We start from the raw sequence: 17,797 nt of genomic DNA on the forward strand, positions 1-17,797 counted from the left end.
CCCCTCCTCCCCATCAACCCTCACCCCTTCATTCATTCCCTGCCTCCTTCAATCCCTGGCCCCTCAATCCCACACTGACCCCCCTGACCCCATCAACCTCCACCCCCACCCTGGCCCCTTGCCCCAATCAACCTCCACCCCCCACATTGGCCCCCTCTGCCCCATCAACCCTCACCCACTCATTGATCCCCTGCCCCCTTTGCCCCCACACTGTCTTCTCTGCCCTGTGACGGGTTTCCCCCAGGGTGCCGCCTGGAACTGGGGTACCACTGAGCCCGCCTGACCCACCAGCCTGGGTTCACTTTACACTATACTGCTGTGCAGCCTGCCAAGCCCTCCCCCAGGCTTCAGCCTGCACTTTACTAGCACACACACAGGTAGGGACACACACACGCCGAAATCAGCTCTGCGTGGGAAGGCTCAGCTAAGGAACTGCCCAGTACTCAAGTGAACACCCCCCTCTTTGGGTTTACCCTCTAAATATACCGGCTTGCACCGCACAGAGATCTGTACAGCGTAAGCTCATGAAATTCGCCCCCTTCCTCAATGTGGAGAGGAATATACACCGCTTTATGCCCCAAGTATGATTTCCCCGCACTGGTTTTAGACCAAACAAAACCAAGTTTATTAACTACAAAAGATAGATTTTAAGTGATTATAAGGGATAGCAAATGGATCAAAGCAGATTACCTAGCAAATAAAACAAAAACACAAACTAAGCTTAATATACTAAAGAAATTGGATATGAGTAGCAAATTCTCACCCAAAGGGTATGTCTACACTTGCAGAGTTTTTGCGTTGTCAGTTTCACCGGTGATAGGGAACCAGTGAAAGTAAAGCGCTGGTTTGTGTACTCACTTAATTCCTCAGGCATCAGAGTGTTTACATTAGCAGCACTTCCATCGCCCCTCCCTGCTGTCTGGCTGCTTTCCCCGCCACATCTACAAGCAAAGGGAAAGGGAGTTTCAAACTTCCTGGGGCTTACAGGGGGAGGGGCAGACGTCCCTTTACCTGGTGTCAGAGCAGTGGAGATGCTGGCCAGAGTGGTCACTTTTGGAACTGTGGGATATCCTCTGGAGGCCAAAAAGTGTTTACACAGGTAGAACACCATCTCAGGGCCTGCAGTACCAGTACTTGGAGCTGGGATTAGGGTGTGATTTGGGGCAAGCATGACCCCCTCTCTCTCCGGTTCAGGGCCTGCGGTACCAGTACTTTGAGCTGGGGAAGAACACGGACCCGGAGCGGGAGAGTGACCCCCGTTTCCAGAGCGCGTTCACTGCCCATCCCGTGCTGGACGCTGTCCAGATGTACAGGTTGCACAAGCACTTTGCCCAGGTGGAGCTGGAGAGGACCTATCAGGAGATCCAGCAGCTCCAGGTGAGGCCTGGCACCGGGGGAGGGGAAGTGTAGAGGGGACGGGCCCAGAGCTCTGAGTCAGATGGGCAGGGAGCAGCCTGGCTACGGCTTGCGTCACCTTACCCCAGGGGGACGTCTCATTCAATCTCAATCTGCTTTACCTGCCTTAACGAGGCAGCCAGAGCACAGAATCACCACGGCCTGTGCCCTGGCGCAGGGGCCAGGCATCTTCCTTCACCCTCTGTGCTGGTGATCGACCCTGGCAGAGACGGTTCTGCCAGGAGAATGGGCCTGCCAGGGTGGCGGAGCATGCTCTCTGCGGGCAGTTACTCTTGTGGATCTGGGCTGGCCTGATCTCTGAGCTCAGCCTGGCACTATTGCCCGGCTCAAGTGCACCCACTGCTGACTGCCTTCCTCCTGCAGGGTTTCATCCATTTGTTTATTTTAAAGGCAGAAAGGATCCCTGTGATGGAGGTTATGCTCTGACCTCTGCATAACACAGGCCGAGAACGTCCTCGAAACAGTCCCTGGCTGAACTAGAGCAGATCTTCTAGGAATGTCTAGTTTTGATTTAAAAACTTCCGGTGCTAGGGAATTTTCCATGACCCTTGGTAAAGAGTTCCAGTGGGTAATTACTGTCACTTTAAAATGTGCACCTTATTTCTAGGCTGAATTTGTCTAGCTTCAACTTCCAGCCATTGGATCATGTTAGACCTTTCTCTGCTAGATAGAAGAACCTTCTACTATCAACTTTCTGTTCCCCGTGTAGGTACTTGTAGACATGATCAAGACACCCCTTAACCTTCTTTTTGTTAAGCTCCTTGAGTCTGTCACTATAAGGCAGGTCTTCCAATCTGTTAATCATTCTTGTGGCTCTTCTCTGAACCCTCTCCAATTTATCAACACCCTTGAATTGTGAACAGCAGAATAGGACACAGGATTCCAGCAGCCATTGCACCAGTGCCGAATACAGAGGTAATATAATACCCCTTCTCCTACTTGATATTCTAAGGATGGCATTAGCCCCTTTGGCCACAGCATTTCACTGGGAGCTCATGTTCAGCTGGTTATCCACCACAACCCGCTGCTTCCCCAGATACAATCCCCCATTCTGTAAGTATGGCTACGTTCTTTGTTCTTAGATGTATGTCTTTGCATTTGGCCGTACTAAAAACGCATTGTTTGCTTGCTCCCAGCTTACCAAGAAATCCAGGTCATTCTGTATTGATGATTTGTCTCTCTTCTTTATTTATTTTCCCCCCAGTCTCGGTCATCTGCAAACTTTTTCAGTGATTTTGTTTTTTCAAAGCCATTGATAAACATGCTAAATAGCATAGGGCCATAAACTGTTCCCTGCAGGACCCCATTAGAAACACGCCGGCTCAATGATGATTTCCCATTTACAATTACATTTTGACCTAGTAGCCAGTCTTTAATCCGTTTAATGTGTGGCCATGTTGATTTTTTTTTTGTATTTTTCTAGTTTATTAATTGAGTTGTCACGCGGTGCCAAATCAAACCCCTTACAGGACCGTGTAGATGTAATATATTTACTAACAGTTATCAACCAAGCTTGTAATCTCATAAAAAAAAATCGTTATTCTGACAAGATCTATTTTCCATAAACCCATGTTGATTGGCATTAATTACATTATCTTCTTTTAATTCTTTATTAATGGAGTCCCGTTTCAACTGTCCCATTATTTTGCCTAGGGCTGATGTCAGACAGATAGGCCTATAATTCCTCAGGTCATCCCGTTTACCCTTTTTGAATATTAACACAATAGCTTTCTGCCAGTCCTCCGAAAATTCCCCAGGGTTCCATGACTCGTTAAAAATCAACATTAATGGTCTGGAGACTTTCTGTGCTAGCTCTTCTAAAACTCTTGAAGGCAGGTTATCCAGACCTGCTGTTTTAAAAATGTCTGAATTTAATAGTTGCTGTTTAACATCTCCAGAGTTACTCTTGGAATGGAAAGTATTTGATCATCATGTGACATGACGACATCATCTGGCTTTTTTCCACCTCCCGAACAGAAATATTTATTGAACACTTCAGCTTTTTCGCATTATCATTGACAGTTCTACCATTTGCATCTAGTCATGGACCAATTCCATGGGTAGGGTTCCTTTGGCTCTTGATATACTTTAAACCCCCTCCTTTTTATTGTCTGTAACTCTGCTGGGCGGGTGCCACCTGCGCTGAGCCGGCTGGGACGGAGCCGCAAGTCACTCTGGTAACAGGAATCCCGACTGGGTGTCCGTCTGTACCGAAGCCAGAGCTCTTGGCCCTGGCCCCTGACCTTCCTGGTGCCGGTGAATCCCCACGGCCATGTGGAGACCCCTCTGAGTGTCCTTGTTGTTAGTGTTTGACGTGTAACAAATCCTGGAGCCCCGAGTAAGTACCTGGGGACTGGAGAAAAGCCAACATGGCACCAGCCTGCGAGTGTGTGTGGCTGAATCACAGGTTTCGATGATAAAGGTAACTGTGTTACCATGATATACCGAGATGCTGTAAGGCATGTTTTAGCCCCACATGGTGTTTTTGATTAAACAAAAAAACTCAGCACTCCACAAAATGAATGCAGCCTGTCTGAAATGGATTAAAAACCGGTGAACAGATCTCCAGAAGTCATTCTAAATGGGAAATTGTCATCCGCTGGGGGTCTGTCTATTGGGGTCCTGCAGGGCTCTGTTCTTGGCCCAGTGCTATTCAATATCTTTTATCAGTGAAGTGGAATTCAAATAAAATCACTGCTGGTAAAATCTGCAAATGACACAAATTGGTTGAGTTGTAAATAAGGATGGGGACAGGTCTGTGACACAGGCTGGCCTGGATCATGAACAACATATGTTTTAACACCACCAAATGCGAGGTCATACACCTAGGAAAAAAGACTGTAGGTCACACTTACGAGATGGGGACTGTATCCTGGACACATTGAACAGGATTTAGAGGTCACGGTAGGTAACCAATTGAACGTGAGTGCCCAGTGCAGTGCTGTAGGTAAATGGGCGAACGTGATCCCTAGCTGTATAAGCAGGGGAATGCCAGGCGGAAGCAAGGAGGTGATATTCCCTCTGTGTATGGGCGTTAGACAGCAGGACTGCCTACTGTGTCCAGTTCTGGTGTCAACCCTTCAAACAGAGCATTGGAAAAACGGGATCTCGGAAAAGAGCTACAGAAGAGATTTGAGACCTGAAAAGCTGCCTGACAGTGAGAGACTAAGGCAGCTCAATCCATTCAGTTCATCCAAGAGAAGGCTATGAAGTGCCTTGGGCACACGCACTGTACAAGTACTGACGCAGGTAGATTTCTCCTGACCGAGGTCTCTAATCCAGCAGACAAGGCAGAGCGAGACCCAGTGGCTGGAGCTGAAGTGAGACCCGTTCAGAGTAGAAATGAGGCACAGATGTTTAACGGGGCGGGGAATTAACCACTGGCACAGGTCACCTAGGGACCAGACTGAGTTCTAAAGGTCCTGCCCCAGCTCAGCCAGGAGTGGGAGGCTGGATGCAGGAGTTGCTGAGGAGGATCTCAAACTGGGAGAGGGGGTTGGACCCTTCTGGCCTGTCTGTGAATTTGTAAACGTTTTATGATGGTAGCGCTCACGGGCCCCGTCGTGCCGGGTGGGCATGGTCAGAGCCAGTCCCTGCCCTGAAGGGCTCAGCCTGAAGACCCAGCCAAGGGGGGGAGGCGGGACGGCCGAGGGGGGGAGGCGGGAGCCGGGCCCGGGACGGCAGATGAGCTGGGGGGATTGGCCAACCAGCAGGGGTCACTGTAGGGTTTGTGTAACTTTGGGGAGAGCCAGCTGAGGAATAGTCGCAGCTCCTTATTGGAAGGGTTGGTGCTGCCATCTGGTGGGGGAATGTGTCCTTGCATAGCTAACAGACTGCGTCCCCATCCCCTGGAGTGACAAGGTGGGGGAGGTCATATCTTTTATTGGACCAACTTCGTCTGGCGAGAGAGACGCTTTCGAGCCACACAGAACTCCCCTAGAAACTCTGGGATTTGGTAGGAAACTGGGGATGACTGTGTGCCTGGGAGGAGCTAGGCCAAGCCGTGGAGGGTTGGTGTGGGGGACTGGAGGGTGTCTTGTTCCTGCTTCAACTTCCCTCCCTCCTCGTGCAGCTGGAGATCCAGAACACCAGCAGCCTGTCTGCGGACGGAGACCACGGCGCCATATGGCCTGTGGGCATCACACCCCCGTTCCAGCCCAAGACGCGCTTCGAGGTTCTGCGCTGGGACTACTTCACGGAGGAGCAGTTGTACTCGTGCGTGGATGGTTCCCCCAAGTGCGAGCTGCATGGCGTGGACATGGCTGACGTGGCCGACGTGGTAGCCATGGCCATGGAGGAGCTGAACCGCAAGTACCAGCCCGTGCTGCACATCCGCAAGCAGCAGCTGGTGAACGGGTACCGGCGCTTCGACCCCACACGGGGCATGGAGTACACGCTGGACTTGCAGGTGGAGGTGGTGACGCAGAAGGGGCACAGCCGCTCGGTCATCAAGCGCGTGCACCTGGTACGGCCCCTCAGCGAGGTGGAGATCATCCCCATGCCCTACGTGACTGAGGCCAGCCGCATCAACGTCATCCTGCCGCTGACGGCGCATGACCGGGACCACGCTAGCCACTTCCTGGAGGTGTACGCGGCGGCCGCCTTCGAGAGCAGCGAGAACGCCGTGCTCACCTTCCTCTTCATCTACGACCCCTTCGAGGCCCAGCAGGTGGCACAGAACGACATCTTCGCCCCGGTCAAGGCCAGGATCACAGAGTACGAGCGCAAGTACGCCGAGTTGAAGATCCCCTGGATCAGCGTCAAGACAGACGCGCCCTCCCAGATCAAGGTCATGGACATCATCTCCAAGAAGCACCCCGTGGACACGCTTTTCTTCGTGGCCAGCGTGGACACTGAGGTTACCACTGACTTCCTGAACCGCTGCCGCATGAACACCATCAACAGCTGGCAGGTCTTCTTCCCCATCCACTTCCAGGGCTACAACCCGGCCATCGCCTACCACAACCAGGCGCCGCCCGCCACCCTGGATCTGATGCGGGACGCTGGGCGCTTTGACCGAGACATCTTCCACGAGGCCTGCTTCTACAATGCCGACTACATGGCTGCGCGCACCCGCATGGCGGGCGACGTGCAGGAGAACGAAGACATCTTGGAGACCCTGGACATCTACGACATGTTCATCAAGTACTCCAGCCTGCACGTCTTCCGAGCCATGGAGCCCGCCCTCCTGCAGCGCTACCGGCAGCACGTCTGCAACCCCCGCCTCAGCGAGGAGATCTACCACCGCTGCATGCAGAGCAACCTAGAGGGGCTGGGCTCCCGCTCTCAGCTGGCCATGGTGCTCTTCGAGCAGGAGCAGGGCAACAGCACCTGAGCTGCAGGAGGGGCTGGCTCGCCCAGCCTCCCCGCGGCCTGCCCCACCTGCTCTGCTGGCTCTGGTTGTTCTCCCCCTCCTGGTGGTGCAGCGGGCACTCTGCTGGCCGGAGGGGAAGCTCCCTGCAGACAATGGGCTGGATGGGGGCGGGGGAGTGTGGGGGATGGGCTCAGACCATCAGCTCTAGACTAGTGCTGGCACTGGCTGGGCTGGGGCACTGATAGGGGACCTGTGATCTCCTGGGGCTGGGGAGACTCACCTGGGAGCTGGTTAGAGGATGGGGCTGGGAGCCAGGCCGCCTGGGTTCTGATCCCAGCTCTGCTCTGGACCCTGTCTGGTCTCAGTGTCTCCCTCTCCCCTCTTTTCATGGGGCAGTGATACTGAGCAGCCCCTGGGAGGGGGGTTCATGGGGGCTGGCACTTGCACTTGTCCTGACTCTGGGCTGGGAAGGCCCCCAGGGCAGGTCCAGGATTTGCTCCAAAGCTTCTGCTCCATGAAATGCCCTGGAAGGCTGAGAGTGGCTGGTGGAGGAGGCTGGAGACTGCAGTGGGGCTGGGGTCTCTCCCTGTCTCCTCCATACAGCGCATCGGCCATGTTGGGGCTGCCACCTCCTGGAGCAGCGTGGACCCTCTGCTCCTGTGTGCACAGGATGCCTGGCCCTGCCCCGCAGCGTGCAGCTTTGCCGGGCTTTGCGTGCTGGTGAGTGTGGGGCGTTGATGTGGGTAGAGTGACTTGTGGGGACAAGGCTGGCCATGCGACTCCATCCCGCAGCGAGGTGCAGCACCCCCTGTCTCTTGCCCTCTGCCCCATGGACTCCGCTGGCTCCGGTGGGCTGAGGCTCCCCTCCCCCTCCTGCGGCTGGCAGGGTGGGGGGCTCCGGCCCTGGAGCACGTGGCTTTAAAGAGTAATTGCCTGGCTTTGCCCCCCAGGTGCTGGCCACTTGGGGTTGGAGGCTCTGAGAGCCCCCTGTTTGGTACGTTGTGGGGTGCTCCTGCCCTGTCACTCAGCCCCGCACCCACGGAGTCCCTGGGGTGCTGCAGGCCCGATCCAGGGCTCTGTGTCCCAGGGAGCTCAGGGTGCCGGCTCCTGGTTGAGTTCCTGAAAGCGCAGCGTGGGCTCTGGGCAGCTGGAACCTGCTGCTGTAGAGCAGGGGGGAGGCTGGAGACCGGGGTGGGGGGAGGGTTTCTCTGGTACGTATGGAGCAATAAGGCATTAATGTCAGTGCAGCTCTGGCAATAACCCGCTGGCCGAAGCACTCCAGGCTTTGGGGGGAGGGGGAAGCCTACAGGGTTCGGGCCCCAGGACGTGTGGGTGCAGGGGAGACCGGGGGTCCCTCTATTCATTGACTGTGTGCTGCTCCCCATGGGAACCATGACCCAGGCCGGTTTGGCCTCAGCAGTATTTTAACAGGACGGGAGGAGGCTGCAGTCCTCGGACGAGAGCTTCCCATGGGAGGTTTGAGCTGACTCTGCCGCTGACCCAGCCGGCCTGACGCAGCTGCCCCTGCTGGTGCTGTCAGCCTCGGGGCTCTCCATGCCGCTGCTCGCGGGGCTGCATAAGGGGACAGGGGGTCCTGTCCCCATTGTCCGCAGGCAGAGCCCTGTGCAGGGACACGTCCGCTGGGATCGGGCCCTTCTCCGAGCAGGCATTGACTTCTGGCTTCTCCGAGGAACTGTGCTCTCTGCACTGAGCTCGCCGGGTGGCCGTGCCCGGGGAGTGGGCAGTGCCCGGGGCTGACCCCAGTCAGTGCTGCTGGGGCTGCCAGAAAAAACGGGACAGATCGGCTGCAATGTGAGTCTCCAAGGAAAAAGTGACTGAGGGCCAGACTCGGCTCCAGGTTTATATTTAATGGCAGGGTTGGGTTATTGTGTTTACACTGCAATAAAACGGAGAGGACGAACTAGTCTGGCTGCGAATTCTTCCATGTGGGAGGGGTGGGCGGGGCAGCAGGCACCAAAGGAGGGGAGAGATGGAGTTGTACCTGGGTGTCAGAGCTGGGCTCAGAGGGGGGAGCAGGGCGAGGAAGGGGGGCCAGCGCCTGGTGTGGGAGGGTCCCAGGGCAGGGCTGTCCCTCCTTTGCTGTGCAGCTGGTGGGTGGCTGTGGCTGTGCAGGGAGGTCGGGCGCTGATGCCCCTGTGTGCTGCCCTGGCGGGGGAGCCTTGGGGCTCTGCAGCAGAGCCGGGGTGAGGCTGCTGCGCTCTGCCTGCTGGGGAGCTCTGGGTGCATTCATCCCAAAGCACCTTCCTGCCCTAGTTCTTAGCAAGACACCAGCCTGCCCACCACAGCCCCCTCCATCCCTGGCTGTGAGAAGGGGGCCTGTGCTTACCTAGAAAAGACTACGGCCTTTAACAAAATCTAACGGGTTATTTGCAGCATGCGAGGAGCTGTGGCAGGGAGAACCCATCGCCAGGCAGGATGAGGAAATGCACGAACACTTACACCCGAGGCAGAAAGCCAGTTCTCCCCTGGCTACAGACGGCTCCGTAAGAGCCACCGCAGCAGCTGTGCTGTGCCGCAGGGAAGCTCTCTGGGGGAAAACGGCAAAGTGGCAACTTGAACTGTGGTGCCTGTTTTCACTCTGGATTTAGAATCATGCACCGATGCTCAGTGTGGGAGTGCGACGTGCTGGCCACGCTGACCTAGAGCTCCCTGCCCACCATCCGTCGTGTGGGGCACTGCTTGCTAATCTCCCTGCAGGGGGAAAGCACCTCAGCCCCCAGGGAAGAGAGGCTCCTCTCCCCTGTGCCCCGTCCCCTCCCTCTCTACCTCGGGGTACTCATCAACGGCAGGACTCTGCAGTGGGGGAGAAAGAACGGAGCCGGCTGCATGGTAACGTAGACGTCCTCCCTCGTATCAAGTAGGGCAGTGACGTTGCCCTGGCATGAGCCCGCTGGTGACAGGGACCTGAGGACACTGATTTCACGGCCTGTGTGGAAATAGCGGCATTAGCGGAATACCGCAGCTTTTTCCAATGCGGGGGGAGGTGGAAGTGCACATCCCTGCTTTTGCACCCGTGCTGAGGCAGTGGCTGCTCGTGGGACGTCACTGGGCTGGTCCTGTCCTGGAGGGGACAGGGAGGGGCAATCGGGTCCTGTCCTGGGGTGTGGGGGGCTGAACCCCACCTGGATGAGCAGCGAGAGCCAGCGCAGTGCGTACATCAGCAACATGGCGCCGGATGGGCCAGCCCGGGGCAGGGATCAGGGCCTGGCTCACCCTGCGCCCAGCTCCCACTCAGGCTGCTGCTTCCTGCCCAGCTGGGGGGGTTGGGGGGTGGCTGACGGCACAGAGATTCGGGGCCTGGCCTGGCTCACACCAGCGTCTGCAGGCCGGGGAGACACTGGAGCGCTGGCTGTGAGGAGCTGAGACCCTGCAGAGACAATGGGCACCCGCTGACCAGTGACGAACACCGAGCGGCAGGGGCAGCTGTGGTGTGAACACGGCAAGGCTGGGTCGGGAGAACAAGGAGGTGAGGGGTGTCTGTGCTGAGAACTGGGCTCACAGACACGGCAGCTCACTGAGGGCACAAAGCCAACGGGAACGTACATTTCTGAAGCCCTGTTAGGTTATTTTTAGCCAAGTTGCAGGTTTTTGTGCTTAATGCTAATGGGCTGCTCATCCTCTGGGTGCTTTTGTGTGTGTGCTTCAATTGTGCCCTGCCCCCACCCAGGGTGACTGACTGATGCCCCCACCCCTTTGCCACTCTCTAACCCAGGGGTCGGCAACCTATGGCACGCGTGCCAAAGACGGCACACGAGCCGATTTTTAATGGCACGCTGCTGCCTGCCGGGGTCCTGCTCAGCCCGTTGCCGAACCCCGTGCCATTAAAAATCCTGCCCCCCCCCGCCCGCTCTTCTCCCCCCCCCCCCCCCCCGCCTACCGCTCTCTCTGGCGGGGGCAGGGGGCAGAAGCAAGCTTGGGCCTGCCGGGTGCTGCTGTAGGGCAGGCTCTGCCGCCAGCCAAGCTTCCCCCTCCCCCGCCTCTTCCCCCAGCGTGCTGCATCGAGCCCCGTCTCCCCCTCCCCCCCGCCGCCGATGGCCCTTGCGAGGGAGGGGGGAAGAGGAGCCCCAGCGCCCTCGCTGCTCAGACCGGGAAGGAGGCGGGGAAGAGGCGGGGGAAGGAGGGTAGGAGCGGGGCGTATCCCTCCAGCCCCCTGCCATGAGCCGCTCAGAGGGCAGGGGGCTGGGAGCACCCCCCTGATCCCAGCCCACCCCCCCAGGCCTCTGCCCTGACCCCTGCACCCCCCTTGGACCCCAGCTCCCTGCATCCCCCCCATGACCCCATCCCTGACTCCTGCACCCTCCACACATCCCCAGCCCCCCCAAACCCCTCTTCCCTGACTCCTGCACTCCCCACACCCCCCTGCCCTGACTCCTGCACTCCCCACACATACCCAGCCCCCCCACACCCCATGCCCTGACTCTTGCAGCCCGCACATCCCCACCCTGAGCACCAGGTTCGCAGTGGGCTGAGTGGGGCCAGTGGCTGGGACCCCAGCTAGCAAGGGGCCGCCATCCAGAACCCCAGACCGGCAGTGGGCTGAGCCGCTTGGCCCACTCCCGGTCTGGGGTCCCGGCCCCCGGCCCTGCTCGGCCCTGCTCAGCCCGCTGCCAACCTGGGAGCCTGTGCAGAACCCGGCCAATCAGAGAAGGGCAGAAAGGCAGCCAATCAGGGCCAGGCTGGGCCCTATATAAAGGCTGCAAAGCAGAGGAGACGGGGAGTCTCTCCCTGACAAGCAAGGGAGGAGGGGGACTGGCCCCCAGGGATAGCACCTGAGATAGCGCAGCGCTGGGCAGGCTCAGGGGAGCGGAGGGAAAACTCCAGGCTGAGGCCCCTGGAAGGAAGGGCCGAGAAGGTCCCAGGGGAAGTGGCCCAGGGAGCGTGAGCAGTAGAGGGGAGAGAAGCAGGGCAGGACATGGCTGCTGCCAGAGGGTCCCTGGGCCGGGACCCAGAGTAGTGGATGGGCCTGCCCCCCCCTTACACTGCCCCTGGCCGTGGAGGAGCCTGGCCCGATGCAGACTGGGGCTGGCCCCTCAGGCCAGTGGCTAGACTCTGGGGCTGCAGTTGGCCACGAGGGCAGGGCCAGGCTGAGGACTGCGGATGCCCCCGGAAGGGGGAGAACCGAGCGGGGCACAGCCGGAGGGCTCTGTCCAGAAGAGGTCGCAAGCCAGGGAGCAACGTGGGTCCCAGACAGCACCGCAGAGCAATGGGTAAGACGCCACCTGCAGAGGGGGCTCCACGGCTGGACAGAGCTAATTCCTGGAGCAGCCAGCAGGAGGCGCCGCGGTGGTGAGTCTGCAGGCGTTACAGGTGGGTTGGGACTGGGGCGTCGCTGTTGCTACCCTGAGTAAACTGCATCCCCGTCCCTGCTGGGAGGAGTCGCCTGGGGGCGACTGGGGGGTGGAATATGTCCTCAGTGCCAGCGCTGCCGTGAGTGACAGACAGGACTCGTGGAACGGTGCCCTTGGCACTTACACTTCAGTACTTACAAACATGGGGACAAGTCTGGTGTGGAAATCATGTTGTTCACGTATTTATATGTAAAAGTACAAGTAAGTGTGTGTGTGTGTGTGTGATGATCTAGTGCACAGACCGCATCTCATTCCACAAAATGGGCATTCTTCTTCCATAGCACGTCGTCGCCAACAGATCATCCAGGAGACGGTTCCTTCTTGGCAAAAGGATCTGACTCACGGCTGGGTTGGGCTGGGCTGGGCCACCACTGCTCGTTGCAGTGACCAATCCAAAGTGCAAGGGATGTGTGTGCCACCCTCCCTGGCTGGTGCAACAGCAGGGCCAACAGCAAACGCCCTGGCAGCCGAAACGCAGGGCCTGAAGCTCCCACGCCGGGGCACTGAATTCTGGGGCTGACCGGAACGTGGGACAGGCGGGAGGGCTGGGATTGTTTTTCAAAAACTGTTCTGAAAAAGCGCTTGCAGATTTAAAACGTTGCTTATGGTTTAAGTACCTTTACCATGTACTGAAATGCAAGTACTAAGTACAGACCAATCCAACTACTTCAAGTTCAGATACGAAGCGTGCGCCGGAATACTGCAGTGCGTGGGAACGCTGCCCAGTGCTTGCGGGTGGCTGGTTGTTGTGTGGGCTTGTTTCAGAGTCTGGGCTGCTTACAGCTTTTGAGACCCATTTCAGCTGGTGGTTTGAGAAGAATCTGGCGTCCCTGTGGCTGCCTGCTGGGCAGAGCTTCGTTCTCACTGAAAGTCTGCTGTGAAATGGGAGGCTCTAAATCGCTGCTTGGGGAGGGCTCCAAAATCTCCAGCAACCTTTTGTCTGTGCTGTTCTGTCCCCCCTCCGCCTGTGTCACACCTGTGCTGCCCGAGTGCTCTGTGCTGCACGTTCAGGCTGCTCCAGCGACCAGCGATGGGACTGGCAGAGCAGCTGTCACCTTGTGCAAGGGCAGGTGTACGTTGGTTGAAAAGCCTGGATGACAGGAGCGGGAGGGTTAATAGGTGCAGAGACAAATCTACTCACCTGGGGGCAGAATACCGGTTAGTCCCTGCACATGGGAGGCAGCTCTCTGCCCTTCTACACTCTGTGGACTTGATTTGTACCTGGGAGTGGCAGGCAGGGCCGGCTTTAGGCCGATTCAACCGATTCCCCTGAATGGGGCCCTGTGCCTAGAGGGCCCCGCAGCTCTCCACCCCGCCCCCGGCCCACTTCCCCCTCCTCCCCTGAACACTCCGCCCCCTTCTCCTCCCCCTCCTCTGCTTCCCGAGAATCAGATGTTCGCGGGAAGCCTGAAACAAGCAGCAGGCAGGTAAGCTGGGGCAGGGCGCGAGGAGGGCTCCAGGAAGGCGTGGCGCGGCCCAGTCCGGCCCTGGCCGAGTGCACAGCTCCCTCCGGCCTGGCCACCCAACCGCGGCCTGGTAACCGTTTGTTAAGCTGAGCATGTAGCATCGCTTATGCTGGACCATGAGCTCTCTGGGCAAGGACTGTCATCTTCTTATGTCTTACAGTGCAGGTCGCTAGCACAGTAACAGTAGTTCATGTGTAAGCCGGGTCTGAACGAATGCTTCCCTGACAGCGCGCTGGGAGGGGGAGAGACTATGGGTGTGTTTATGTAAATAGTTTGCTCCTGCTCGGTTTACATATTCAGCACATACAGTGGTGTCAAAGTGATCAATTTAGGCTGGTGTTGGTACAAATCACCTTAGTACTGAATGCAGGGTAGGGAAATATGGCTACCAATGTTGTAATTATTGTAGGAATACAGGAAAGCAGGATAGTCCTTAACCTGTCCCAAATGAGAGGGCCACCCTCAGTTGAAAGAACCTCATTAAACCAGGGGCTTGAATGTCAGAGCCTTGTGAAAGTAAGAGGGGTGCAGTTAGGTATCCCTAGTCAGGAGGTTACACACCCTCAAGGATTCTTCCTACTGCTCAAAGAGTAGGGCTTGATAGGCTTTATTAGGAGCTTCTTTGTTATGTTAAATGCCCAATCAGAGCTAGACTCAGTTATGGTACGGCAAAGAGCTGAAAATTACTAAGAGCTGTGCAGTGGTCACAGCAGAAGGTGACTGATAGTCAGCTGGTGAACAAGTGGTTGGTGCAGCAGAAAGGCCTGATGAGCAGCCAGCTGGTAAAGTGGTGTGGTGAGCAGGCAAACAGTGAGTAGGTGGCTGGCAGAGAGGTGATGAGGCAGGTGGCAGGGTGGCTGGCAGAGAGGTGATGAGAGAGGTGACCAGGCAGGTGGCAGGGTGGCTGGCAGAGGGCAGTGAGTAATTGCCTGAGCAGCGGAGCGAGTAAGGTTCCTCTTTACCCCCACCCCATGGGTGGGGGGGAAAGAGAGGTGAACTCTGCATATGCCCCTCTGAACTCTGGGTCTGCACTGACCAAGGACAGCGACTGTGAGTGGGGGGCAGAGACGGGTCGGGCACGTGAAAGGGACTTTTGGGTAGCTGGACTTAACCTGAGGGGAAAAGGACACTGCCCAACCTATGTGGGGGTGGGTCTCTTACTCATGGTTTGTTTATGAGCCCTGTTTGCGGTGTGTCCCCAAATTAACATCAAGTTATTTCCCTCCTTTAATTAAAGTTTCTTTTCTACGCTCAGACTCTGTTCTTGCGAGTGGGGAAGTTTTGCCTCTCAGAGGCGCCCGGGGGTGGTGTGTAAATTTCCCAGGTCACTGGGTGGGGGCTCGAGCCGGTTCTGTGTTGTATCGATGGAAAGGAACCCCTAGAGACTGAACCCGGCCCTGGGTGCTGCTGGCTCCACCTGGCAGACGGGTTACACACACATTAGATTTAAGGCCTCAGGTGACCCTCTGCCTGTCCAGTCTGACCTGTATAACTCCGGCCAGAGACTGACTCGGTAACTTCTGCATCGAGCCCAGTAACAGCTGGTTGGGCTAGAGCAGAGCTAGGAAAGGTGTCCAGGGCAGATTTAAAGACTTCACGTGATGGAGAATCCACCATGTCCCTACGTCAGGGGCACCGGAACAGGGGGGACCAGCGGGCCATGGCTACGCTCTCCCACTTCTTACCGGCCGTAAAGGCGAGCGACAGGGGGGAGAGGGCATGGGGGGGGGAGTGATTGGGGGGCAGGGTCTTGTGGGGGGGCAGTGCAGGGGCGAGGGCTGAGAAGGAGTGGTGTGAGGGCAGGACCTTCGAGGGAATGGGTAGCGTGAGGGCAGGGCCTTGGGGGGGAAGGGGGAAGGCCTCAGGGGAAGGGGTGGGGCAGAGGCTTGGGGGAAGGGGTGCTTCGGGGGGATAGGGATGGCACCAAGGCAAGGCCCAGGGAGAAGGGGCAGTGTGGGGGAGGTGCTTCAGGGAGCAGGGTGGGAGGTGGGGCCACGGTTTCGGCACTTGTAGCCCCCCCGCTTTTAGGCCAACGGTTCCAGTGGCAGGTGAGCGTTATTGTTAAATGTTTACACCTGATTCCTAGTCTGAATTTATCCAGCTTCAGCTTCCAGACACTGGCTCTTGTTCTGCCTTTTTCTGTTAAAGAGCCAACTACCGTCAGAAATCTCCTTCCCATGTGGGGGCTTCTAGACCCTGACCGAGTCACCTCTCCCTTGGCCCCCCCACAACTCGAACTCCCTTTGTGGGACTCCACAAAGTGAGTCGTTGGCTCACAGACTCTGCAGCTGTTCAGAAATGATCGAGCAGCTCCCAGTTCCACAGGGCCGTTGAGCTTGGCTCCCCTTCGGGGGCTCCAGTATGGCCCTGGGTTCTGTTGGGCTCCTCACACTTGACTCTTGAGGAGTTTTATGAATGGGATCCTATGCCTGGGTCGCCGGTTATAGCAGGGACTGGACTCAGTAACCCGGGGGCCCTTCCAGTCCTACATTCCTATGTTTTCATTGGTGGAGAATAAGTAGTGGGATCTCCCAGATGCTTGTGGCACTGAAATGAGACTCCGTTCACAGTAGACAGCACCAACCTGTGACCTTCCCGCTCCTTTCTCACCTGGTTTCCTGAGAAATTAAATAGTTAACAATGTTGATAATTAAATAATCCTGACTAGGGGTCTGAGTTAACCCCTCACTGGGATGAATGAGATTGTTCATTTTAGCAGTTACACCTTGGATCATGTTTATTGGTTATATAGGTTAATATAATGATCATTCTATTATGAAATATGGTAACCACATTGGCAAAGCTACCTGTTACAGCATTAAGAAACTCACACAATAAAATTAAAACACACGTTGTATATTGCATTATATTGCATCGCTTCAGCTGAAAGCAGTTACATTGTTATAAATGGCCTTGTGGGTTACATATACACATTGTGTGTGCAGGTAAAACATTGTGTCTGTGTGTTTAAGTACACTTACGTTTTATAGATTGTATTCAATAAAACTAGGGATTGTTTTAAAAAAAGAGGAAATTTCTTCCATGAAAAACTTTATTTTGTTTTAATATTTTTGATTAAATTATTTGAAATTAAAATTTAAAACTTTAGAATCAATGGGAAAACACTGAGATTTTGTTTATTGGTTTTCAGAACAAATAAATACACTGACCGGCCCTAGCTGAAACCTTCGGGCCCAATCCTGCACATGGCGGAGCAATTGAAGTCCATGGGGCTGCATACAGGCCAGGCAATATGCCCACACTCAGTCACTTACAGGCTCAGGGTCTCATTTTGTTTAAGCACTGGGGGTGGGGGGAACAAAGGGGGAAAAGAGCACTTAATAATGTTGAAAGCTTGGAATTCGGTATCCCCACAAATAGGACTAACAGACCTTGCTTGATTGGTTTTTACAGTTAAACCTTCAAATACTTGAAAAGGCTGAGCCCTTACAGCTTGTGTGACATTATTGACATAAACTGGGACCATATAGATCATTGTTGCAACCAAGGTCCTGTAGTGGAACCCAAATCTTGTATAAAGGGGGTCAAATGGGGTGTCTAAGACAAGGTTATGGTTTACTGGTTATGATTATGCTGTCTATATGTGTGTATCAGTTTTGTAGTTGAAGTTATGAACATGGGCTCTATACTGTCTGTATGGCAAACTTATGCTATGCTTCTGGGAGACATCCCAGACAAGTTGGTGTTAGCTCTGCCTAGCCTGCTTGATGGCCCATTAAGGACCATCAGCTATACAATGGACCCATTGAGAGAAGGCCAATATGCCTTCAGACTCAGCAAAGTATGCAGGGACTGGCCCATGTGACTCCAGGCTCCATTTTGCTGTAATTTTCCACAGTGAGAACAAAGAGGTGTTCTTACACCTGGAAAAGACTATATAAGGCTGATGCCTCATCTCCATCAGGTCTTCAATCCTGCTTCATACCTCTGGAGGAACTTTGCTACAAGCTGAAGCTTTGAACAAAGGACTGAGGACCCATCCCAGCGGGGGATGTATTCCAGAGACTTGATTTGAACCTGCAGTTTATTCTATCGCTGCTGCAAGCCTGAACCAAGAACTTTGCCATTACTGTATGTAATTGATTCCATTTAACCAATTCTAACTCTCATCTCTATCTTTTTCCTTTTATGAATAAACCTTTAGATTTTAGATTCTAAAGGATTGGCAACAGCGTGATTTGTGGGTAAGATCTGATTTGTATATTGACCTG

At 55.5% G+C, this 17,797-nt stretch overlaps 1 protein-coding gene across 1 annotated transcript in view; it reads left to right on the forward strand.

The window, feature by feature from the left end:
• The window catches only part of CHPF (chondroitin polymerizing factor), a 10,195-nt gene extending 3,426 nt beyond the window's left edge, over positions 1 to 6,769 (forward strand). The window contains exons 3-4 of the mRNA XM_024198872.2: positions 1,195 to 1,377; positions 5,489 to 6,769. Of these exons, the coding sequence (XP_024054640.1) occupies positions 1,195 to 1,377; positions 5,489 to 6,751 (1,446 nt within the window). The 3' untranslated portion in view covers positions 6,752 to 6,769. The remainder of the gene's footprint in view (positions 1 to 1,194; positions 1,378 to 5,488) is intronic.
• Positions 6,770 to 17,797: the final 11,028 nt, after the last annotated feature.

Source organism: Terrapene carolina, unplaced genomic scaffold (genome assembly GCF_002925995.2).
Source record: "Terrapene carolina triunguis isolate 2854851 unplaced genomic scaffold, T_m_triunguis-2.0 Scaffold243, whole genome shotgun sequence".
NCBI classification, from domain to species: Eukaryota; Metazoa; Chordata; order Testudines; family Emydidae; genus Terrapene; species Terrapene triunguis.